We start from the raw sequence: 24,517 nt of genomic DNA, 5'->3' as shown, positions 1-24,517 counted from the left end.
TTTACAAACAGAACCCCGCTTTTGGGCCCAAAAACTGCTTCCGAAATTAGGCTCTCCGACGAAAAGTTAATGACTGCTAATTTCCCGTTAAACGGCTTTTAGATGACGCTCAGACGAATTCCAGATGACATTCAATCCGATTTTATACGATTTTCTGACAACTGTCGGATGACTTTCATACGACGTTTTCAATTTGACTCGGACGACTTGAAAGTCAATCATATGAAAACGATTTTCACACGACTTTCACATAGCTTTGAGACGATTTTCAATTCAGTCATCTTTCATATGGTTTTTAGAAGAATGTTAGACAATTTTAAGCGATTTTTCAACGACTTTTTGTTGTTTTCAAGCAACTTTCACATGATCTTCTGATGACTTGTAAGATTTATAGGTGCCTTTTTGGCACTTCTACAGGAACTCGCTTTGCTGATAGCCGCTTGATGTTCAGCTGTATCTTGATCACTGGTTTTGATTTCAACGCGCTGGGCAATTGTAGTTCAATTTTTGAAATGGGATGGACAATTTAAAACCAACATTGATGGATTGCTTTGAAATTCCCAATGAAGATTGATTTAATATCCCAAGCAACAATGTGAGTTTTATTGTACTCTTTCGCGCGGTTTTCATGACCAATTTTGCTCTTAAATGCTATCATAAGAGTGTGATAAAACCCAAATTTTTGCTAGGGATGTAGAAACGAAGCGCAACACAGGCCCAACTAAACTTGGACGTTTTCGGAGCCGAAACTCGGGTACCCAGCTAGCATTTTCATATGTATAAAAAGGTAAAAATTAGCATTACGTACAGATATACATGCTAAATAAATCGTAATTCATGCGCAAAATCGGCATATCCTTACTATTTTGGAGGCGATATCCGTGATTACGAATAATTTTAAGCGTTACGACTATATAAGTATTTATATACGAGAATATTCAATTAAGCGTGAGTCGCTCCGTACTACTCTACGATTTTGTACTGAAAATCGTATGTATGTCAGTCATTATCATTATATACGACAGAAAATCAACTTGATCCCACTTTATCCAGCTTTAGTTACGGTTTCGAGTTTGTTAGGAGATATTTACGATAGTTTTCGTACATTGATATACGAGTTGGTGCTAGCTGGGTACTATTTCATGCGCCGATCCATTATGGTAGGATACCAAATCCGGGCAAAACAGCACGGAACAATCGTGTAGCTTCGTAAAACGGCAGCAGGCTTTCTTCCAGATCATCCCCAGCTAGCACCAACTCGTATGTCAATGTACGAAAATTATCTCTTCTTCTTATCTAAATATCTCTTAACAAATTCAAAATCGTAACTAAAGCTTGACAAAGTGGGCCACGCTATGTCCGAAGGCTCTTATTATTCTAATTTCGTGCACCTCAGATTTCTCTTCACAGGATGTTAGTATTGGTCAAAACGATTAATTTAGAAAAGGTCCCAAATATTCTATCTTGGGTTTTTTGAAAAATTCAATTTTTAAGCTTATGTAGGGGTTATTCCCTCTCAAGTGATCTTACCAGTTGAAATCGACCACCAAATTTGTACGGATTGATTATCACCCCGTCCACCCCGGTTGCGATTAAAATGTCGCTTTTCAAATCACTGCGACACGTGCTAAACCGTATATTTCTTTAGCGAACTTTGAGAGTTTCATATGCTTAAAAATGGCTGCTACTCTTCTTTACCTTAGGTTTCTCAGAGACCCTTTCAATTGCTGTAAAAAACTGTTGTCCAAAAAGTGGCTTGAAGTCTGTTTCGACGTAGGTTTAGTCGTCCATCACCACGCAATCTAATTTCGTCAGAGTCATTGTGTCCAGCTTCCGGAATCATGTGTTGGTCGTCCTGTTTTGTTTATCGTCAAGATTTGGAGTCACTACTTTAGACCCGACTCATTGTTTTCGCTCGATACACGGTTATAGACGACACACCCAGCTTGTTTGCGACATCTCGGAAGGAGAGGTTAGGGTTCGCGCTCGAAAGCTTTGGTCACTCTGTTCAATGTCACTGCGGCTTCCGGCTGCCGATTTCTCCACGATCTAGGCTTTCTGGCTGTTGACAAACGTTCTATGAACACATTTGTTACGCTGGTGACAGTTGATTTGAACACGTTTCCGATTTCGCTTTTTCGATTATGCTTAGAAACGTCCCAAATTTTAGAATGACTAATAGGAATACAACACAGTTTGATACACAGTTTTATACTCTAAATTCGGCATTGTACTGTTGAGAAGAAAGGTAGACGCAGCAACGCTCTTTAGTTCCCTTTTAGAGAACATCAGATGCTAATTATTCTGCCGAAACGTGAAGTCTACACCACGAGACTTGCTGATTTCTTTTTAATAAACATCAGAAACCGAGGCATGGTTGAGCGTGCCCTCTCCGACAAATGACGAAGTTCAACCTAAATGTAGTGGTGGAAAATTTTTCATGCAAGCGAGTCAATATATTGTACACAAGTTTTCGTGCATACATCTTTTAATCAACCCCCGGGCATCTACCATGTTTCCTGAAACCGCCACATTTTGACGCGACTGAAGTGACCAAGCCAACGAAATTTAACCACGTATAGAGTAAGGAGGGGTAAAAGTGCGATGCGGGTAAAAGTGCTATTCAATGATTTATCGGTGCAGATTCCGAGTGAATTGACTATATTGGCATGGATGGGCGACTACTTTGACAGCTTGAATCTAACGTAAACTTTGAATGCTTACGAAGCATAGTTGTTGTGAAAATGTTATTTTAGGGCGGTTTTGATATAATTTTTCGTTATACGGCAAATACGATATCAACAGGATATCAACAGGAGGATTTTACTTGTTGAAAATTTGTGGCAGCGTTTTACATCACTCACATATCTGTTTTGAAAATACGGTGAAAAGAATTTACAAAATATATTTCGCTTTTCCATAATTTAATCAAGCGCCTAGAAAAGTGCGATTCACGAACGGGGCAAAAGTACGATTCATGGACGAGGCAAAAATGTATAGCTAATTATATACAGCTTTAGGCACTATTTTACAGATACTAGAAATGGAAGATCTGCAGAAAACTGTGTGCTCTACAGATGTTGACCGAAGGAAAATAATGTTTTTCCGCTGATGAAACATAAAACAAACGTTTGGAAAAGCTTCGATCTGACGGAGGCTGCAATACCAACGCAAAATAGGAAAGATGCAAATTGGGAATATTCCTTACCAAAACATACCGCAGATTGAAGATAAAATGGTTTTGTTACCTACTGCTGTGCTAATTTCATGGATTCAGGCTTCGCGCTTTTGCCCCGCTAGTGGGGCAAAAAGTGATTTATCAGTGCAGATTCCAAGTAAATGAATTACATCGGCATGGATGGGTGACTACTTTAACAGCTTGAATCGAACGTAAACTTTGGTTGCTTACGAAGTATAGTTGCTGAGTTATGAGCAAATGTTATTTTAGGGCGGTTTTGATGTAACTTTTCGTTATACGGCAAATACGATATCAACAGGAGGATATTACTTGTTGAAAATTTGTAGCACTGTTTTACATCTCTCACATATCTGTTACGGTGCCCTGGCGGATGTTGTGGGTTCGAATCCGGTTATTATCTCAGATTATAGCCTGGTTCGCCCCATCCATCTTCCAGCATTGGACAAAAGGTAGGAGTCAAAACGACTACTTGTTAAGCGTAGCTACCAATACCCCCCTCCTCACCTTTCCGCTCTTTCCCCTCCTTCACCAAAAAAATTTCATTTCTTTCTCCACATTCCACATTCGGCCATTGTTTTGTGCATAAAACTATATTTTCACTTCGCGACATGGTTTTTATCCCGGCCATTCTGTTTGAACCAACTTATTGGATTTTACCTCGTTGTGTCTGTGCATCATGAAACAGAACAACCAGATTCATGCAATTTATACTGATTTGAAAGCAGTATTTGATCGAGTTGATCATCAAATCCTGTTAGCCAAACTTGATAAATTGTGGGAGTTTTATCTAACAGGCTTTCCTGGTTAAGCTCTTAACTTAAAATTCGGTTCTTCTCAATCAAGGTGGTTTCAGAACGATTCTGAAGTGCCTCAAGGAAGGTTTTTGGAACCTTTGCTGTTTTCGTTGTTTGTCAACGATGTTAATAAACTGCTGACTGCCTTCTGGAATAGAGTTGTGCTATGCGGATGATGTAAACTTTTATCTGCCAATTAAGAATACCAATGACTGTTCGACACTTCAAAAATTGATTGATCTATTTGCGGTATGGTGCACCTCTAACAGGAAGTCAATCAGCATTCACAAATGCACCGTTACGGTACATTACTTCAGTGATATTGTTACGGATCTTGGCGTTGTATTGGAGAGCCAACTGTCGTTTAAGGCGATACCGAAAGTGGCTAACGTTATTGTGTTGGTGCGACAAACACTGTACTGTACATTTCATGTGTTCGTTAAAAACCTAAACGTTTATTTGAATATTGCATTAGTACTGGTAACATATGTAAAATAGCGGAGCTTGCAAACATAAACAGCTGATCCGCAGCCAACCGCATCGACTACAAACATCCCGAAATATGGTTTGTTTTCTTTATCAAGGCATTCCGATTCAATCAAGATTAACAGCAGCAACTGAATAATGCGTAGGATCACTAGGATGTTTAATTAATCCGTTTGCATCGGAGGCCAGTTTTTGATTCCTGCGCTTGCGTTTTATTTGTTTACATCACTCTAAGCTTATCGATGCGGCGAAAGTTAAAAGTTCTTTAAAAGCTCATTGATGTGACGAAAGTTTGATACTGTGTTGCTACTTTTTCGGAAACCGCTAGTACAATGAAATATGTGCGCAACAAAATATCTATTAACTAATTCCAAATTATACATTGGTCGCTTTTATGAACACGTAATGATCGATATGGTCAGTTAAATTTATTTTCCATTAGCAATTATGTTTTGCTGAGCGTTTGTTGATATATAGCAGATCGATAAACGGAATGACAAGTTTTAGGAAATTATAACAGCACTGGAAGCACTGATTCCGTGGCGAAAGCGTGCTCTGCCAGTACAGATGCATTTTAAGGTGCAAAACAATACATGCTTCGAACGGTAGCCATTTATCCAGCCATCTTTGAGCCACTTTCGGTTTCCCCTTTCACAGGATTCTTCGTATAAAGTGGAATGAAAAACATTTCATCCGTAGGATTACATGGAGAAATCCCGTTGTCTTTCCACCCATAGCTATCATAGCTAAGACTGCCAATAAGATTCTGTCGGGTTCGTATGAATGCCCTGCTCCTTTGTCACTGCTGCAGTTACATTGCCCTCTTCGGCCTCTGTTAGCTAGTTTTTGAGTGACAACGACTTGCTTCTAGCGCTAGTGTATACGGACGATTTGATGTACACTAGCGCCAGAAGTAAGCTGTTGTCACTGGAAAACCAGCTATCTTCAATGATCCATTATATTGCTGGTATGTAGGCAACACTTGAAAAACACCGACACATACCTCATCTGATTCCTTTTTGATCTGCTGTTGAAGTACAGTAATCCACCGATTAGGCTCTCGAGTGGTGCTGTTTACTTATCGCAATTGCTAAGGTTTCTTCAAATAGATATAGCTGGTTTTAAGTTGGGGATAAGCCTTTGATAACCCTAACAATATGCCAATCAGCTTAACTGTTGATTGCACAACTAAGCAACTAATTACGGTGTGCGCACGCACAGTACTACGCATTGACTTATTCGGGGAATTACTTTATAACTGTTAGTACGATACAGGCGCGTTCGGCCTGCCGGAAATTCAAACCACACAGACACCATAATAAAAAATGGCTCTAAAATAGTCGCAGCAACCTCATCATTTCTCGCGACTATAACTCCAATTTAATAGCGTTTTATTAGGACGAAAATGCACTCAGGTATTTAGTAAATGTTATCCAACCAATTATAGCGAATTCTTAAATTAACCTGGGTTCGTGCTAACTCGAACCCGAAATTTATGAACGATACCGTCAGTTTGACAGATCGACCCGTAAACCTGCGCTTCAAACTGAATGCTGTTAATTTATGAACGCTTTGACAGCACTTCGATTAAAATTGAGTGCTAATCCACCTGAGCCAGGTTAATTTATAAATTCGCTATTAGTATGAAAATCTTGTCTCGAACAAACATATCTTCAAGGTAATTCATGAATATTGTGCATCAGGCTACCTCTTAATAGGCTTAAAATACCCACATGAACCGTACATAAAGCTTGTACAGTAAAGTCGAAAAATTTTATAGAACCAAATGATTTAAAAAATCAAATTAAACTCCAAGCCCTGTATTGGGTCAACAGTCGATCAACAAACTGAAACTGGCTTGCTACCCGGGGCTCATGTTGCACCTCAATGAAAATTTTCCTTATGGCACCATTGGCACCATAAGCAGTCGATAGGAAACAAGTGAAAAAAAAACGGTTTGAGGGATCATTCGCCTCTTCCTGCGCGGACGTGATGTCGCATCCATCTCAGTGCACCGTCATCGTACACAATTCTCATTCATCTGTGAAGATCTGTTGGAAGGCTGGCAGGCTGGCAGGCACCACACCGAATGCCCACACAAACCGATCGGTCGCAATTCCGGAGCTGCTGCAGCATAACCATAACCTCTCCACCGGTGAACCTCTGCACCTATCATCATCCGGGTATTGCATGGCACACCAGGCATAGGAACTTTCTGCCAGTATTCAACCGTTTTGATGGGCTAACAAGTTTGTTTGATGATTCTATTTGTTTGTTGTTTAATTTAATCATTATAAAAACGTGTTCTCTACGGCGTCACTGCGTTCGCTTCTTTGCGCGAGCGTTTCTCGAAAGGCTTGAGACGCGCTCGGGTATCGTGTTCGTTCCGCAGCAGCCGCCTTTTCGAGCGCTAAACGATGACCCTGGGGGAAGGCACGATGCAAACGCGCGGAGAAAGCATACCGGCAAACGATCCTTTTGTAAGGAAACGAGTGCATTTTCTTCGACAGCCAGTGCGTATAAAACACATACTGGCTCTCTCTCTGTCTCTCGCGTCGTGGATGGCAGTCCACTTTCGGACGGATTGTGACGCTCGAGAGGCATCGTGGGGGAAGATTAATTATTTATGAAAATGCAGCACCTCTTGGGGTCTCTCGGTGAATATCGAATGAAGGTCCACGCCTTTGGTCCGCGCGTTGAAATGTTTAGTCCCAGGAACCAGCTGTTTGTTTTATCAATTAGAACTGCAGCGTTATAGGAAACAAACACGTCTGGTTTAGTGGAGAAATTCATGTAATAATATCTAACTTTTCTTCTTTTTGTGTGTTTTTTTTTCTGTTCTTTTTAACAGGTACATGAAGTATCTCTATCCGTACGAGTGCGAGAAGAAGAACCTAAGCTCACCGGCTGAACTGCAAGCCGCCATCGACGGGAATCGGCGCGAAGGTCGACGGTCCAGCTACGGGCAGTTTGATTCGGTGAGTCAATGCACTCTCGTGAATTGTTGAATGTTGTGTTGTGATGAATGTTGAATATTCATGTTCTTTTCTGTGAAGATTTCTTTTTCCTTTCTGGTGGCGTTTTCAAAACTCTTGAATTATTTCCAACTTCTGTAACACAGAACTCCAAAAGCCTTGTCAATTAAAGATGCAAGATCGAAAGATTACACAAGATTACTTATACACCAAGCTACTTCACACACGATTAGATTCAAATCGCAAATATTTACCAAACCGCGAGCGCACAAGCGTTAAAGTAATTTCGATTACACATCCAGTGCTTGCTATCTTGAATGACCGAACCGCTTTATAGAGGAAGGCATGCCCGCTGCCTGCACTGCGCTGGTCATTACTCATTGATTTATGTGTGCACATTTCTGCTAGCCCTTGAGGCTCCCCCGCCGCCGGCCACCGGTCGCCGTTCCGGCGGCAAAACAAACCCTCTCCATAGCACAGTAATCATCACGATCATCGCCACATCCAATCGGAGACCAGACGAATCTGAGTCTCTCGCTTGCCAGCCAGCCTCAGCTCAGCTCGCTGCTCGCTGATGGATCGCTTGATTATTCACATTTTCATTCACTCATTCATTAATAAACGCCCTGTTGGCTAAACAAACAGGCAATAAAACTGCAAATCGATCTCATGTTTTTGAGATCGTTTCCCGTTTGGCGGGCACTGTTACAAGCTTTTTCTTCTTTTCTTTTCTTGCCTTTCCTGCTCTCGATCTCCTTACCCCGCGTCGACGTGCACGTGCAGCCATCAGTTCAACGTTCGCCTATTCCACAGAGCATCCAGCAGATGTCACCGCTGTCGCTGGTCACACACGTCAATCAGCAGCAACACCATCGGCTGCTGGGAGCCCCCAATGTCGGGCAGATGCCGAACATGCTACCGGCCGATTTCGAGCAGCGCATGATCGACTACATCAAACTGTTCCAGCCGAAGGAGATGAAACGCGAGCAGAGTCCCGATCAAATGACCACACGCGATGCACTGAATGCGCTCGAAATGTCCCGGGTCGCCTTGTGGAATATGTACAACAACAACACAAGCCCACCCAATTCGCTCAACACAAGCCCGCCCGAAATGCAAAGGTTGGTATTCGACCGAACAGTTTCTCTAATTCTAGCTAACATCCCTCAAAGATAACCCGAACTGATCGTGAATCACTCACAAGTTTGTTCCATTTCAGGGAGGCCCTCAATCTGGCTGAATCACCACCACATCACATGCCGGTCAAACGTGAGCGAGATCTTCCGATGGATTTTACCGACCGTTCCGGAGCTGCTCGCGATTTCCACAGTGGCGTTCCACCGGCCAAACGTAGCAACAACATCGCTGCAGTAGCGGCTGTAGCACAATTACAGCAACAACAGCACCATCAACAGCAGCAACAGCTACACGGCGCCCACAATCGTTCGCTGTCGCCGCAAAAGTTAAACCTTTCCTCGCATGAAGACGACGACGCCCGTTCGCTGGATGAAACACCGATAAATCTTCGAGGGGAGAACGGAGGTCTTCGTCATCACGACGATGAAATTCCTGAAGATGAAGAAGAGGATGAGGATGAAGATATGTCCATGGGAGAGGATACCCACCCGCTAGCGTTGAACAGAATCACGGAACATGCGGCCGCCCTGGCTGCTGCGGCACAACGCGAACGTGAGCAGGCCCAAGTGAATCATTTGGCCAGTTTGAACCTTAGTCTGTTGGAACGTGAACGAGAACGGTGCGAAAGTGCGGACAAGTTAAAACGTCAACAGCAGTTGCAACTGGAGCAATTACAGCGGGAACAATTGTTGCATCACCAACAGCAACAGCAGCAGCAACAACAACAGCAGCAGCAACAGTTGCTGCAGCGCGAAAGGGAACGCGAACGAGAATTGCAACGGGAGCGAGAACGAGAAATACAGAAACAGCAACAGTTACAGGCTCTTCAACAGCAAGACCAGACCACGCGACAGAATGGTGATCGGCTGTGCGGTGGTGCTAGCGGCAGCATGGACAGTGTCAGCAACAATATGAGCACTAGCAGTGATCGCGAACAGAATCGATCAGGACCGACGCACGGTGCGTACAGTCCGAGCATGGCCGCGTCAGCACCCGTTGGCACCACCACTGGCGCTGGCGGCATCGGTATCATGGGCATGCAGTTCAAGTTGATGAGCAGAGGTGAGTTGGGTGCTGCTATCTATCTATTAAAATTACTAAATAGCAATTTGTCCAGTTCTTATGACCTTAAGAGGTTTCATCTGAAGTCCATAATAATCAGGCATGAAACATATTTAAATATTTCTTTTTTGATTCCAATTAATCTCTTGAAAATAGGTATAAGGAAATAAGCAATTGACTGGAAGATATTCGTAATATTCATTTTTTACGGACAACTCAGCGTATTATTTTAATCCTTACCAGAATGAATTGATTGCTGAATGCAAAGAGTATGCATTTGACGTTTAATTGCTGCACTTTTTATTGCCGATCATCGAACGCATCTAATAAAACGGCTCGTTAGTCTGTTCATTTTTCAACAAGGGTGTTACGATCAAACGTTGGCGAAACAAGAATGCGTGTGAAGTCATTAAATTTTCTTTATTCCGTGCCAGCACCACATTCAAGACAATGCCTAATTCTGGACAGTTGCAGATTTGACAAAATTCAAGCTATTTTAACAGTTTAATACCTACATGTGATGATTTTATATTACCAAAATGGTTCTAATAGCTAGAATGTTGTCAATATGTAGGCCAAATCTGCAACCCCTCATGCCTCAATCAGAAGCAAAGTGCGATGTTGCAATTATTACGGAGCCGTATCGTGTTCCTGCCGATAACGCTAACTGGGTGGCGGACAAAGCAGCTACGGCTGCAATTCACGTAATGGGAAGATACCCGATCAAGGAAGTAATAATCGCATGAGGGGTTCGTAATTCAATTGCCAAAGTAAATGGAATCTTTATATGCAGCTGCTATAATGCTCCACCAAAATGAACTATGGATCAGTTTCATAATATGCTAGATGAGCTCACTGAAGAGCTTATCGGACGGAGGCCGATTATCATCGGAGGTGGGCGGCGGAACGGGAAAGTAGATGCACCAACGCAAAAGGGTACAGTCTACTAGAAGCTCTAACGAAGCTAGAAGTTACACAGTGTAACGAAGGCAACACTAGCACATTTAGAAGAAATGGCCCTGAATCCATTATCGATGTCACTTCTGCAGCCCGTCGCTAGCAATAAGCTTGAACTGGAGAGTTAGTGAGGATTTCACATATTGCGAGTGCGACCCCAGGCTATTCGATATACCATCGGTCACAGTAACCTAGTGGTACCACACAAAATTAGGGACTGCGGTCGGAAGTGGAAAACGAAAGTGTTTAACAGAGAACGTTTTGTTGAGGCTCCACGTGTCGATAGTGACTTGACTTGACAGCGGGTGAACGGTCAGAAACGCTAGCAAAGGCAGGCGATATAACAATGCCTAGAAACAGATGGACCCCTGCTTACTGGTGGAATGAGGCACTTGGAGAACTTCGCACTGAATGCCTTAGGACCAGAAGAAGCTTTCAACGGGCAAAGAATACCTCTGAGTTAGGGACGGAAAATAGTGCACCGGGTGGCCAAGGCTGCACTCAACCGGGCAATAATACAAAGCAAATCTAACTGCTTTAAGGAACTTTGCCGAGGCGCCGATGCTAATCCCTGGGGTGACGCCTATCGTGTTGCAATGGCAAAGATAAGAGGTCCGACGACGCCCACTGAAATGTGTCCAGAGAGGCTAACGATCATCATTGAAACGCTTTTCTCGGAGTACAATATGACGATCTGGCCACCTTGTCCATACAGCGAAGTTGAAGGAGTTGACGCCGATGAAAGACGAGTCTCCAACGAGGAACTCGTAACTGTCGCAACTGTATGAAAATTAAGAAAGCACCTGGCCGAGATGAAATTCCCATTGTAGCGCTGAAAGCGGCATTGAAGGCATTTCCAGACATGTTTAGGTCGGTCTTACAAAAATGTCTTGAGGAAGGCTACTTTCCAGATCCATGGAAGATACAGAAGTTAGTACTCCTACCGAAACCAGGAAAGTACCCGGGAGTTCCAGCAGCTTACAGATCCATCTGTTCGCTGGACACAATCAATAAACTCTGGGAGAGAATTATTCTCAACCGGCTTACAAAATACACGGAGAGTGAACACGGACTATCAGAGAGGCAGTTCGGGTTCAGGAAAGGAAAGTGTACGTACAGTGATCGAAAGAGCTGAGGAGGCAACTAAGCAGAAGAGAAGACGAAATCGACAGTGCGCCGCAATCACGATTGACGTTAAGAACGTTTTCAATAGCGCCAGTTGGCAAGCTATCGCTGCAGCGCTGCACACATTGAGGTTCCCTGCCTGTCTATGTAGGATCCTCAATAGCTATTTCCAGAACCGCTTTCTGGTTTACGAAACGAACATTACCGCCTATACCGGTTACCGCGGGAGTTCCGCAAGGCTCACTCCTCGGCCCATCGCTCTGGAATGCTATGTACAACGGCGTACTAACACTGAAACTGCCTAGATGTGGAAATCGCGGACGATATCGTAACGACGGTAATAGGTGAGACTTTGGAGGAGTGGAGTTGCAAATAGCCCACCGCAAAAAAATACCACCCCCGTGACACAATGTTTTTTTTAAATACTTGGGTGTGATGGCAGACGATCGGCTCAGTTTCAACAGCCACGTCGACTATGCCTGCAATAAGACGGGCAAGGCCTTCAACGCGATTCCCAGAATCATACCGAACAGTGCTGGTCCAAGCAGTAGCAAGAGGCGTCTTTTGGCTAGCGTATCCTGCTCGATACTGAAATACGTGAGCCCAGCATGGAGTACAGCGCTGCAAACCCAACGGAATAGGACAAAATTGAACCGCACCTTTCGGCTGATAGCCATACGACTTGCTATTGCCTACCGAACCATCTCGTCGAAATCAGCTTGTGTTATCGCCGGAATGATCAGTATTTGCATTACACTGGCGGAAGACAGTGAATGTTATAGGCGGAAAGGTACTGGAGGAATACGCAAACGGATGAGACCGAAGTCGATAGCCAAGTGGCAAAAAGAGTGGAATATTGCTACGAATGAAAGATGGGCGCACAGGCTGATACCGAACCTGGTCAATTGGGTCATCAGGAAGCACGGAGAAGTGAACTTCTATCTGACGCAATTCCTATCAGGGCACGGTTGCTTCAGGCAATGCCTCCATCGGTTCGGGCATGCAAGGTCCCCCTTGTGTCCCGACCCAGATAACACAAAATCGTAATAGAAAGTTCACATTAAATCGTTTTCATGTCAATTTCACATTGTATAATTGTATAGAATTGTATAATGATTAGAGTATATCAAACCGAAGTGAACAATAAGTTGTTTTGCAGTCGTGCGTGTCTTCATATACAATTCATGACTGTGAATTATAAAGCAGTATACTTACTTACTTATGTGTCCATGTCCGCCGGTCCGGCAGAACAAAGGGATGAAATCAGAGATCTCCACTGCTGACGGTTACCCGCCATGGCTTTTACCTGTCGCCAGGACAGGTTCTCGTCTACAGCCCGGATGTCGTTGGCTAAGCTCCGTCGCCATGAGCCTCTGGGTCTGCCTCTTCTACGCTGTCCTTGTGGATTCCAGTCGAGTGCTGCTCTGCAAACCTCGTTCGCTCCTTTCCTCAAGGTGTGTCCGATCCACTTCCACCTACGCTCACGAATTTCTGTGGCTATCGGCCGTTGATGACACCGACGATGGAGTTCCTCATTGGATATCCAATTATCAGGCCACCAGGCACGAATAATATATCGCAGGCACCGGTTAATGAATACCTGCAGTTTTTATGTTGTCTCCGCTGAGACGCACCACGTTTCGCAGGCATACAGCAGTACGGATTTAACGTTTGAATTAAAGATTCGGGTTTTCGTACGTAGAGTGATCTGGTTTGAGCGCCAAATGTTTCGCAGACCTGCAAAGGCACCCCTGGCCTTCCTGATCCGTGTGGCTATATCAGTCTTGGTACCACCATCGGGCGTTGTTTGGCTACCAAGATATTGAAAGACGGCTACCTGCTCAACTTGTTGTCCCGCTACTGTAAAGTTGGCTGAATTGTCAGTGTTATAAAGCAGTATAGACGATTGCAATATTTGATTATATCTTAATCATATACAGCCTGAATTCGTTAATTGGGCCACGACTGCACTCCAGCTGATTCGCTAATTGGGCCGACTGACAGTTGTTAGAAGTTTCTAAACTCGAAAATTCCATACAATTTTGACATTCAAGTTGTCACACAGCCCAATTAGCGAACACCCAATTAACGAACCGCCCAATTAGCGAACCACCAATTAACGAAACTTTGCTGTATTCAGGAGTATTTAGTTGCGTGTTATAAAAACTACGCAAAATAGAATTACAAATAGTTGTCAAAATTTTCGCCCGTATATCGCCTCCACTTTGTAGAGATGGTCGGGTAGCGGAAAATTTGCCCGAAACCCGCACCCGTACCCGTACCCGTACCCGCCGGGTTCGGGTCGGGTTCGGGTATTGAAAAAAAATAATTTGTGGGTTCGGGTCGGGTACGGGTTCTTAATTTTTGTTTTTGAAACCGGGTACGGGTCGGGTCGGGTATCTCTATTGACCACAATTAACACTAAAGATGGTCGGGTACCCGGGCCCGTCCCGTACCCGTCGGGTTGCGGTCGGGTTCGGGTATCAAAAATAATAAACTTGCGGGTTCGGGTCGGGTACGGGTTTTTAAATTTTTTCTTGATCGGGTACGGGTCGGGTTCGGGTATTCAAATTTTCATACCCGACCATCTCTACCACTTTGATACATATATGTTGGCGTGAAATATAACTTTTTTGTTCAGATATGATTTCATCCATGGAAGATAGTGATGTCCTAGCACCTGATCTCCAAGAAGTCAACGAGAAATCAGGCTGCTGAAGACCAATAAAGCCGCTGGGAAGGACCGCCTACCGGCTCAGTTTTATAAGCATGGCGGAGAAACGCTAGCAAATGCTCCACACTGGGTTATTTCGAGGATTTGGGAGGAGGAAAGCTACCGGAGGAATGGATGGAAGGAGTAGTTTGTCCCATCAGGGTGATCGGCTAGACTGCTGCAACTATCGTGGTATTACGCTGGTAAACGCCGCCTACAAGGAACTCTCCCAGATCCTGTTACGCCGGCTGTCACCGATAGCACAAGGTTTCGTAGGGAATTATCAGGCGGGTTTCATGGGGGCTCGCGCAATTATGGACCAAATTTTTACTATCCGACAGATCTTGCAGAAATGTCGGGAGGTCAACGTGCCCACGCATCACATCTTTATTGATTTCAAAGCAGCATACGATACAGTCGATCGAGACAAGCTATGGCAGATAATGCACGAACACGGTTTTCCGGACAAACTGACGTGACTGATCAGAGCTACATTGGATCAAGTAATGTGTTTCGTACGCATCTCTGGGATACTCTCAAGTACCTTTGAGACCCGGCGAGGGTTGAGACAAGGTGACGGTTTATCCTGCATGCTGTTCAACATCGCTCTTGAGGGGGTGATTCAACGAGCGGGCATCAAACCAATTTTACCAAGGGTAGCCAACTTCTAGGCTTTGCAGATGACTTCGATATCATAGCTAGGAACTTTGCGACGGTGGAGGCAATCTACGCCAGACTGAAAGCGGAGTCTAGAAGAATTGGGCTAAATATAAATGCGTCAAAGACCAAATACATGAAAGGAAGAGGCTCAAAGGAAACAAACGCGCGTCTCCCACGGACGGTAACCGTTGACGGTGACGAACTAGAAGTGGTAGAGGAGTTTGTGTATTTGGGATCGCTGGTGACCGCGGACAACAACACTAGTAAGGAGATCCAGCGGCGCATCCAAGCGAGAAATCAGGCCTACTTTGCCCTTCGTAAAACGCTACGATCAGGAAGCATACGCCGTCGCACGAAGCTAACAATATACAAAACCCTTTTTAGACCGGTAGTTCTTTATGGACTTGAAGACGTAACGCTGCTCACGGTGGACATACGCGCCCTTGCCGTGTTCGAGCGGAAAGTGCTGCGGACGATATTTAGTGGAGTACAAACTGAAAGCGGAGAGTGGCGGAGGCGTATAAATCACGAGCTACAGGCACTGCTTAGGGAGACTTCCATCGTACATCTAGTGAAAGTTAGCAGGCTACGGTGGGCCGGACACGTCGTAAGGATGCCGGACGACAGTGTCCTCTTCAACGATAGTCCTCTTCAACGATAGTCCTCTTCAACGACCCCACCAACACCAGAAACAGGGGGGCCGACCATGGCTAAAGTGATTTGCGACTTCTGAGACGACTAGGAAATTGGCGACGAGTGGCCCAAGACCGAGTTGACTGGAGACGAGTGCTTGAAACAGCACGAGCCAGCCCGGCTCTATGCTGAAAAAGAAGAAGACATGATAACCATATAGAAAATGATTAATGGGACACTTTCCGAGACGTTTGGTCATCTGGAATGAATCATTCCAATCCGAGGCTGTCTCTCAAATTCCGGCACGTTCGGTCAGCTTTGATTAACGAAATGGTACTATAGTACTTCATTTCCGGAATTTTTGAAGAATTTAATAAACAAAGGTTATCTCTTGTTTTGTGTGTCAATTTTTTTTGTCGATTGCAAAAGGCATTTTAACTGAAGTTTTTGAACCGTCTTAGTGGAATACTGAACATAAAGGAAAAGAAAAACTTATTCCACGTTTAATTCCACTAGGTATTGCTGATTGCAAGGAAAATTGTGTCATCAAAAGTGCGATATGGCTCATAAAAGTGTGATCCTGCAATAAATCGTTTCGGTATTTTCGGCGCACTTTTTCGTTACATTCCAACCAATACCTAAGTGTGCGCCGAAGAGACCGAAACGATTTAAACCAAAATAACACTTTTATGAGCGATTGCGCACTTATAGATTGGACAATCTTCCTTGCAATCAGCATATTAATTTTATTCACGATAGATACATATTTCGCCAACGATTTGCAGGTTTCATGAATTTGAAAGCTCGAAAACAGACACTGATGTAATAGTGGAATCGTGAAAAAAGTTTTCTATTCATGGCATTTTAAATAAACCTTTAACAAACACTTACCGTTTCAGCATGTATATATGTTCTTTTTATAACAATTTCAACCTTTCTTTATTTCTAGGCGATGCCACAAAGGGCGATCAGCAGTTGGTTGTGTCGATGGAATTCAACGGTGTCCAGTATGAGGGAGTTCTCTTCGCAAATCCATCGAGTTCCCCCAACTCATCATCTTCGTTAGCAGCAGCAGGCAGCAGCAGTTGCAACAGCAGCAGTGGCAATAGCAATCACCTCGCTGGAACCGCCGATGGTAATAAAATCAGCACCAACGCAGCTTCCTCGCCGTTGCTGGTAACGGCCGTTACCGGTGGTGCGATGTCCTCTTCGGTGTCGCCAGTGGGCAGTACCAACAGCACCAACAGTTCCACCTCGGTAGCATCGCCCACCGGATCGTTGCTTATTTCGCCGGCCAAAACTGCCACCTCGTCGATAGGTTGCGACGAACCGATCAGCACCAGCCACTCCATCACGGCAGGCCATCAACCGCCGCCGGTGATTGCACCGCGGCCGCTTGTTTCCTAAATTACTGTTATTGGATATTCAATCCGTTATCGCTACCAATCTGAATGGTAGCCCGATATCTCGCAATCTGCTCTCGAATGTTGCATTTTCTGCTTTTTAAAGAAAAACCGTTTTATTATCCTATATACGAACTCGCTTTTGTTTAGGTAAATTCGTAGTCTAAATTTTACACCCAGAATGGGTGAAATGTTTTCACGGTGTAAAGTGTTTGTGCATGCAATCAATGTCGAACCGCCAGATGGCAGCCAATGTGACGCTCAATCGGGTGAGCTTCTGAATCGGTTCAGATGGTTGGTGTCACGGATAATCGGTTTCTGCTGTTCATCGCACACGCGGCGCAAAACTATAGAATCACTTTTGAACCAAAAATTATTTTTAATGTGTTTTTATTGGAATTGTCTTAATTAAAGGGACTTAGTTAATGTCAGAGAATGGTACGAACCAAGACAAGGTCGGCCTGTGTTAGTAGAAGTACGTGTGCACGTGTGTAAGCACGATGCTTAGTAAGGCACAGACAAACGTGTATACAGTTAGTTTTAGAAAAACAAGAAAAAAAAGATGTGATTATTATTACTGGAGTTTAGAGACAACAGGCAACTATTCGAGACTGTAGAAATGCAACGAATTTTTCTTTCACTTTTGTGTCTGCTTTCAAGAGTCTCACCAAGCATGTACGAGTAATAGTATCCTACTTAAGAAACGATAAGTAAAAGTTTTAAGATACACTCTCTATATAGAGTACACTTTTATGACAATTATTGACATGTACATTCAATGAAAGAATGTTTGAAAATTTAGTTCTGAACAATTGAAGTGCAAAGCAGAAGAACACCATTCTGTTATTATACAATGGATGCAATTTTTATTTTCTGGTAGAAACAAAACAAAAACAAGCTGAAAAAAAACGAACACGAAAACTATTCTGCAATATAAGCTTAAGATTAAATATTCAAACCAGCAACAGGAACATACACACACAAGAAAGTTTTTAAAACAAGAACAAATGTGTTTAGCGGTAGGATCTTTCTATTAGACTTAGTGACAGTAGAGAAAGTATAGGTTTTAATTATGTGCTAATTAGTTTCGCTTCTTTTGACCGTAGGCATTCTCGTATTTTAAACTATCTTATATTTTTTTTTCTGTGAGATAAAGAATGAACAAATGAACTATTTAAATTAGCAGAAGATTAACGATACCCACTAGCAGTAGCAGTAGCAGTAGTAACAGTACATATTAGAAGTTACAGGATAGAATTTAGCAGAAAAGACATGACCGCTTCATACATCACATACCCCACAAGCCACAACTAGGTTCGTTAGTGCGAGCTTTTGATTGTAAATCCTCATCAGATCAGATATACCTTACACATTTATCTATGTAAACCATCATCAGCACTACCCGTTTCGCTGTGTAAGCTAATTATAATCGTAATATGACACACACCGAAGAACAAAACAAAACTAACTAGCTCCTACTCATGTCCGTTCGTTGGTTAAATGCAATGGGCCGCTTTCGCATGTGCGTTGGCTTGGCTGGTCTGCAAAGGAGCAATCCGTTTTATTGGAATGTATGAAACCATTTGATCTTTAATATAGAACAATGTTTTAAAATAATTGCTTCTCGGCTCGTCCTGCGTGACGTTGGCTTGTGTGTGACGTTTCCGTGCAATCTGTATCACGTCCAAACGATTGACTGACAGGGAACAGCAGCAATATCATTCATTGAAAATTAGAGTAGTAGGTACTTGTTATACAGCAGCTCAGGGGTGATGGATAAACCATCAATCGAGCAGTGCTCGATGTTGACGCTGCTATCCTGTTTTTGTTGATGCATGTTTGCAGTCTGTAGACGTAATTGTTTTTTTTATTGTCCGGGTTATGGGGAAGCGTAACCTATGCCGAGTAGTTAGTTTATCATTCATAACATGTATGCACTACCAACCAACAAAAAACTGTAAAATCATCATATAGCGTACTGTTAACGCGCTTCATCTGTTTGGTTGCACAGGTAATCCGCAACTTTGGGTCATCTGTAGAAAATGTAGTTTATATTATACATTCAAATAACACTTGAAATTGTATCGTTTGTTTGAGAAACCCCACTTGTGCTTTTGAGTTTTGACATAATTGTAGCAAAACAACAAAAAAACTGGTTTTCTCGAAATATTTTCAACCCCAACTAAAAGGGGTTTGTGAAAACAACCTCTTTACCAGAATTTGAGAGAAGATGTAGGAATCCCCGAGGATTCAAAGCTGTCAAAAACTTGAAAATTGAGAAAATTGAGTCATTTCAAATGGCACTTCCGGTGTTTCTCAAACAAACCATTCAATTATAGGTACAACGAATATATTACATATTCCGCTATGTTCACAAAAAATATGGACGTTCAAGCTCTTTAAGCACGTATGCCGACAACCTCCGGAAAGTAAGAATGTCATGATAACCAGACGCAAATGCTGTTCGAACTAAAAAAGACCCTACGGTCAGGAGCACTGGCTTCAAGGAGCTCATTGAAAAGGCACTTGGGAAGAAGGCGAACGTGAGAGCCTTGTCTCAGGAATCAATGGCCTTGTGCAGAAACCTAGACTAGGTCACAACAAAACAAGAGCTAAGGAAGATGCTGATCGAAAAATGCGGCCTACAAAGTGCACCGATGGCAATCCAACTGAAGGGAACGTACGGCCACACGTAGACGGCAGCAATACGACTCTCGGTAATGGGAGCTGAAAGGGTGCTGAAGCTGGGCAAAGTGAGAGTAGGGTGGTCTGTATGCCCACTCAAAGCCATCCCTCGCACGAGTAAAGAATAACGGAGCGATGCTTTAAATGCATGGGCTTTGACCACTTGGCGAGCAGCTGCGATGCTCCTGTTAGATCGAAGGTATGCAGGAAATGCTGCCAGGAGGGACACTGCTCTGAAGTGCAAAAACCAACGAGGTGTTTGCTCTGTGCAACGGAAAATGACCACATGACGGAAGGGTTCAGATGTCCAGGGTATTAGAAAGCGCAAACGTGCCAGAACACGTGCATAGTAACTCTTGAGGCAGTTGATGACAGAAGCAAAGTGCGATGTTGCAATTATTGGGAAGCCGTATCGTCTTCCCCCCGATAACGGGAACTTCAAGGTAACGGCTGCAATTCCAGTGGTGGGAGAATTCCCGATCCAGCAGGTAATAGACAGAACGCATGAGGGGTTCGTAATTGCCAAAGTGAATGGAATTTTTATATGTAGCTGCTACGCACCGCCAAGATGAACGACGGATCAGTTTCATTATGATAGATGAGCTTACTGAGTTGATAGAAGTTCTAACGAAGTTAGAAGTTACACAGAGCAACGAAGGCAACACCAGCATTTTGCGCAGAAACGACCGTGTATCCATTGTCGATGACACTTTCTGCAGTCCGTCACTGGCCGTGAGCATGAATTGAAGAGTTCCGTGACACTACACAGGATTAGACACCGCTGATGGAAGTGGAAAACGAATGCGTTTGAAGCGAGATCTTTTTGTTGAGGTTTTAGGTGTCGACTGTGTCCCTGGACCTGACCGCGGCTGAACTAACAGAAATGATAGCAAAGATATGCGAGAAGCCTAGAAAACGGGATCCTAGAAGTCGACGAACCCCTGTTTACTGGCGGAAAGATTCACTCGGGGAGCTTCGAGATGAATGTCTTAGGACTAGAATAAACTTTCCGCGGGAAAACATACCTCTGAGAGAGAAGCACGGAAAATAGTATACCAGCTGGCTAAGGCCGCACTAAAACGGGTGATAATGCAAAGTAAACCCAATTACTTTAAGGAGTTATGTCGGGACGACGATGCTAACCTTTAGGGCAACGCGTATCGAGTTGCAATGGCAAAGATAAGAGGTCCAAAGACGCCCACTGAAATGAGTCCAGAGAGGCTAAAGATCACCTTTGTGAAGCTTTTCCGGGGCACGATTTGACGATCTGGACACCTTGTCTATAAGGAAAAGTTGAGGAAGTTGGCGCCGAAAACAGACGAGTCTCGAAAGGGGAACTTGTAGTTGCAGTGAATGGTATGAAAGTTAGGAAAGCACCTGGCCCAGACGGGATTCCCGATGTAGCGTTGAAAGCGGCATTGCAGGCATTTCCAGCCATTTTTAGAAAGACATTGTAAAAATGGCTTAAGGAAGGCTACTTTCCAGAGCCTTGAAAGATACAGACACTAGTACACCTGCCGAAACCAGGAAAGTCCCCGGGAGATCCAGCAACTTATAGACCTATCTGTACAACGGCGTACTATCATTGAAATCGACGGCTTTGCGGATGACATCGTGATCGATCGAAAGCTGAATAAAAGAAGTGGAATTGCAAATAGCCCACCACAAAACAGAGGTGCTATTAAGGATTACCTACGAATGGCCGAATCACGAATGGCCCAACCACAAAAAGCCGAAACACAAGCGGCCAAACGTCATATTCAGCCGAAAATATTCACGGCCTTCAACCTGCACAAATGTTGGATACATGCTGTCCTTACTCGCTACCGCTCGTTTGGAATTAACTAAGGGAAAATCCCTACTGGTCAGTAAGCCTAGGAAAATGCATGCACCTAAAGAGAAGTAGTTTTTGCGGGGGGCCGGCGCTTCCGTCGGCGAATCACACTCGCGGCCTGCGACTGTCTCGCCCTGAATCGTCTAAGAAACTTTTGCTACTGACACGGTAAATAGGTCTCGCACCTTAAGCCAGAAACAAAACAGCTTAAGAAAAAATCCAGCTATTTACCGAAGAAATTTAGGCAACCGTAAAGTAAGCAACTACTTATCATATTATTCTGTACGGCAAAGTGACGTTTTAATTCACTTGCATGTAAAACTGCGCCATCTGAACGTGAAATAATATTACATCTGAGGCTCGTACTGGCTTAGATTAGGCCATTGCAAATCATTTTCAAAGTTTTTGTCACCCCCCCCCCCTTGGAAATTGGCTTGAAAAATCGGGGGGCAAAAAATAATTTATTGGATATGAGTTAAATTTTTATTATAAAATCAATTGTCTCTGGGCTCTACAGCTTGAAAAACTCGAAAAATGAGTGTACGAGTTGAGTTAACGCTTCTGTCACGAAATAGAAATGGAAGTTCAAACAGTGGAATTTCCGAAACTCGGTCAAAAAAATTTTCTTTCGTTTTTGTCTTTTTGTTCGTAGATTTTTGCATGAAAAATAACAACGTATTTATTAAAAGCAAGAATAGATTTGGTTTTCACGTTTAAACTTTAAATAAAAATGCCCAATATCCATATTTTTTTTGCTCGATTAAAAAATTCTCTTTGTTCTTTTCGCCCCCCCCCTTCAGTGGCCCAACACCGGAGGGACAAAAACTTTTTTAAATATTTGTAATGGTCTTATTATTTTGAACACGTGTTGTCAAGCACATACGAAGTTGTTCTTCAAATTTAAATTACATATATGTATAACGAGAAATATAAGAATAATAATGCGAAATATAATAATACTCTTAGGTAACAAAATATTCATAAAAGTCGTTGTTCTACAAAATCCTTTGATAAGTTTTGCACCATTTCAGGAAAAGTCTCAAAACCCATTAAATCACGACTATTTTTCCAAAAAAAAATTCGAGGTTACTATTTCCTGTATATTTTAATTTTACATTTTTTCCTGACTTTAGAACATAGTAAATTTGTTTGCAGTGTTTATTTTTTCATGTTTAAAAATCAATTTTCAAAAACTCACGCTTAGGCTTCATTATGCAGCAAACCTAGTTTCAGGAGATACAATTTCTCAAACATAGTACCTATTAAAATCAATACGCCCTTTTTAAAAGTGATTCTTGAACCTAAATGGTGCCAAATTCTTTGGAAGGTGCATGTTTCCTCTTGTCAAAAACGTAAGTGACGTTTAGAGTAAATAGCTCAAGTTTTTTCATTTACCTCTTTCACATGAAACTGCTAAAATTTGAAAATTACATAAATGTGTTTTGTTCCGCCTTCAGAAAACGGTAAATATCTCAGCGAGATTTAAAGATACGTCCTTAATTTTTTCAGCAAAGTTGTTCGTCATAAATTTTCCCATCTATACAGTATAACTACGTTGCTCTGAGACACTGTTCGATACCCTGTTTTGACGTTTATTTAAATGAAATTTCGAAAATTCTAAATTTTTCCCGAATTCAATAAATTTTTGTAACCAAATATGACTCCAGACATGCCACCATAACTTTTTATGAATGTATCAGATCCCAATGATTGTGAAAAAAATAGTTCAGTACCTTTGTTTCACCTACTTTAACATTTCTAAAAATATTTTTTTGAATTTACTCCTAAAAATACCATTTTTTCATAAAACACAAATGTGCGACCCCTAAATCGCGGCAACCAATGTTGACGTCATATGAAAGTTTTGTTGTGAGACCCTAAGCTATCATTTGAGGGGTGAGCCCCCCGGGTTTTCTGACATAGTGCTATTTTGGGACACTCTAATGACCATGCTATCTAGTTCCCATAAAAATTAATTTTTTCGAATTTGTTTTTCCCTTAATATCTAATTAACTGAAAATATCATTAGATGTAGAATACTTTTTTAAGAAACTTCTCCTAAGACACCTAAGCTCGAAAACGTCAGGAAAAGCGAGAAAAGACTTTTGGCCGCCTTTTTCCAGAATGGTCCCACTGTGCGTCGAGGGTCCCGGCGGTATGCCTTGCTTCGACAATGATCGCTGGATGACAACGAGAATCCCAACGGAACCCGCTAATTCGAAAACGACCGCTGTAGGACGTTAAGGGTCCCGGCGGCACCCCCTTCTTTATCAACGAACCGAGAGAGTACCGGTTGGATGTATGCCAACGAGTGTCCCAGCGGCTCCCCTATTGCGACAACGACCGCTGTAGTAGATCGAGAAAACCGGTGGCGCCCCTACTTCGACAATGACTGCTGGAGAACATTGTGGGTTCCAACGGCGTCCTCTAATTCACCAGCGATGGTTCGAGGACGTTGAGGATCGCTGCGTTTCATCAACCGTTTATCTGCTACAACGCGCTGCTTGGTCTCTCAAAGACCCTTAACGGCCGGCCCTTATGCCACCGATAGTCTCGTCGTTCTTGAGCAATCGTTGTCAAAGCTAGGGCACCGCCGCGATCTTCAATGTCCTCGAGCGATCGCTGGTGAAGTAGAGGACGCCGTTGGAACTCACAATGTTCTCCAGCAGTCATTGTCGAAATAGGGGCGCCACCGGTTTTCTTGATCTCGTACAGCGGTCGTTGTCGAAATGGGGTAGCCGCTGGGACTCTCGTTGGCTTCCATCCAGCAGTCCTTCATATCCTACGAAGCGCTGCCGGGACTCTCAAAGTGCTTTTGCGGTCGGTCGATGCAGTTAGGAGCACCAAAGGAACT

General features: G+C 43.2%; 1 protein-coding gene across 4 annotated transcripts in view; it reads left to right on the top strand.

Moving 5' to 3' along the window:
• The window catches only part of LOC128738663 (protein dead ringer-like), a 246,917-nt gene extending 228,184 nt beyond the window's left edge, over positions 1-18,733 (top strand). For 2 of the 4 annotated variants that reach the window (XM_053833976.1, XM_053833973.1), the window contains exons 7-10: positions 7,331-7,457; positions 8,238-8,575; positions 8,659-9,653; positions 16,691-18,733. In XM_053833976.1, the coding sequence (XP_053689951.1) occupies positions 7,331-7,457; positions 8,238-8,575; positions 8,659-9,653; positions 16,691-17,148 (1,918 nt within the window). In that variant the 3' untranslated portion in view covers positions 17,149-18,733. The remainder of the gene's footprint in view (positions 1-7,330; positions 7,458-8,237; positions 8,576-8,658; positions 9,654-16,690) is intronic. The other 2 variants (XM_053833975.1, XM_053833974.1) reach the window with 2 other exon arrangements.
• Positions 18,734-24,517: the final 5,784 nt, after the last annotated feature.

Source organism: Sabethes cyaneus, chromosome 2 (genome assembly GCF_943734655.1).
Source record: "Sabethes cyaneus chromosome 2, idSabCyanKW18_F2, whole genome shotgun sequence".
NCBI classification, from domain to species: Eukaryota; Metazoa; Arthropoda; class Insecta; order Diptera; family Culicidae; genus Sabethes; species Sabethes cyaneus.
This window is presented reverse-complemented; position numbering and strand designations above follow the sequence as displayed.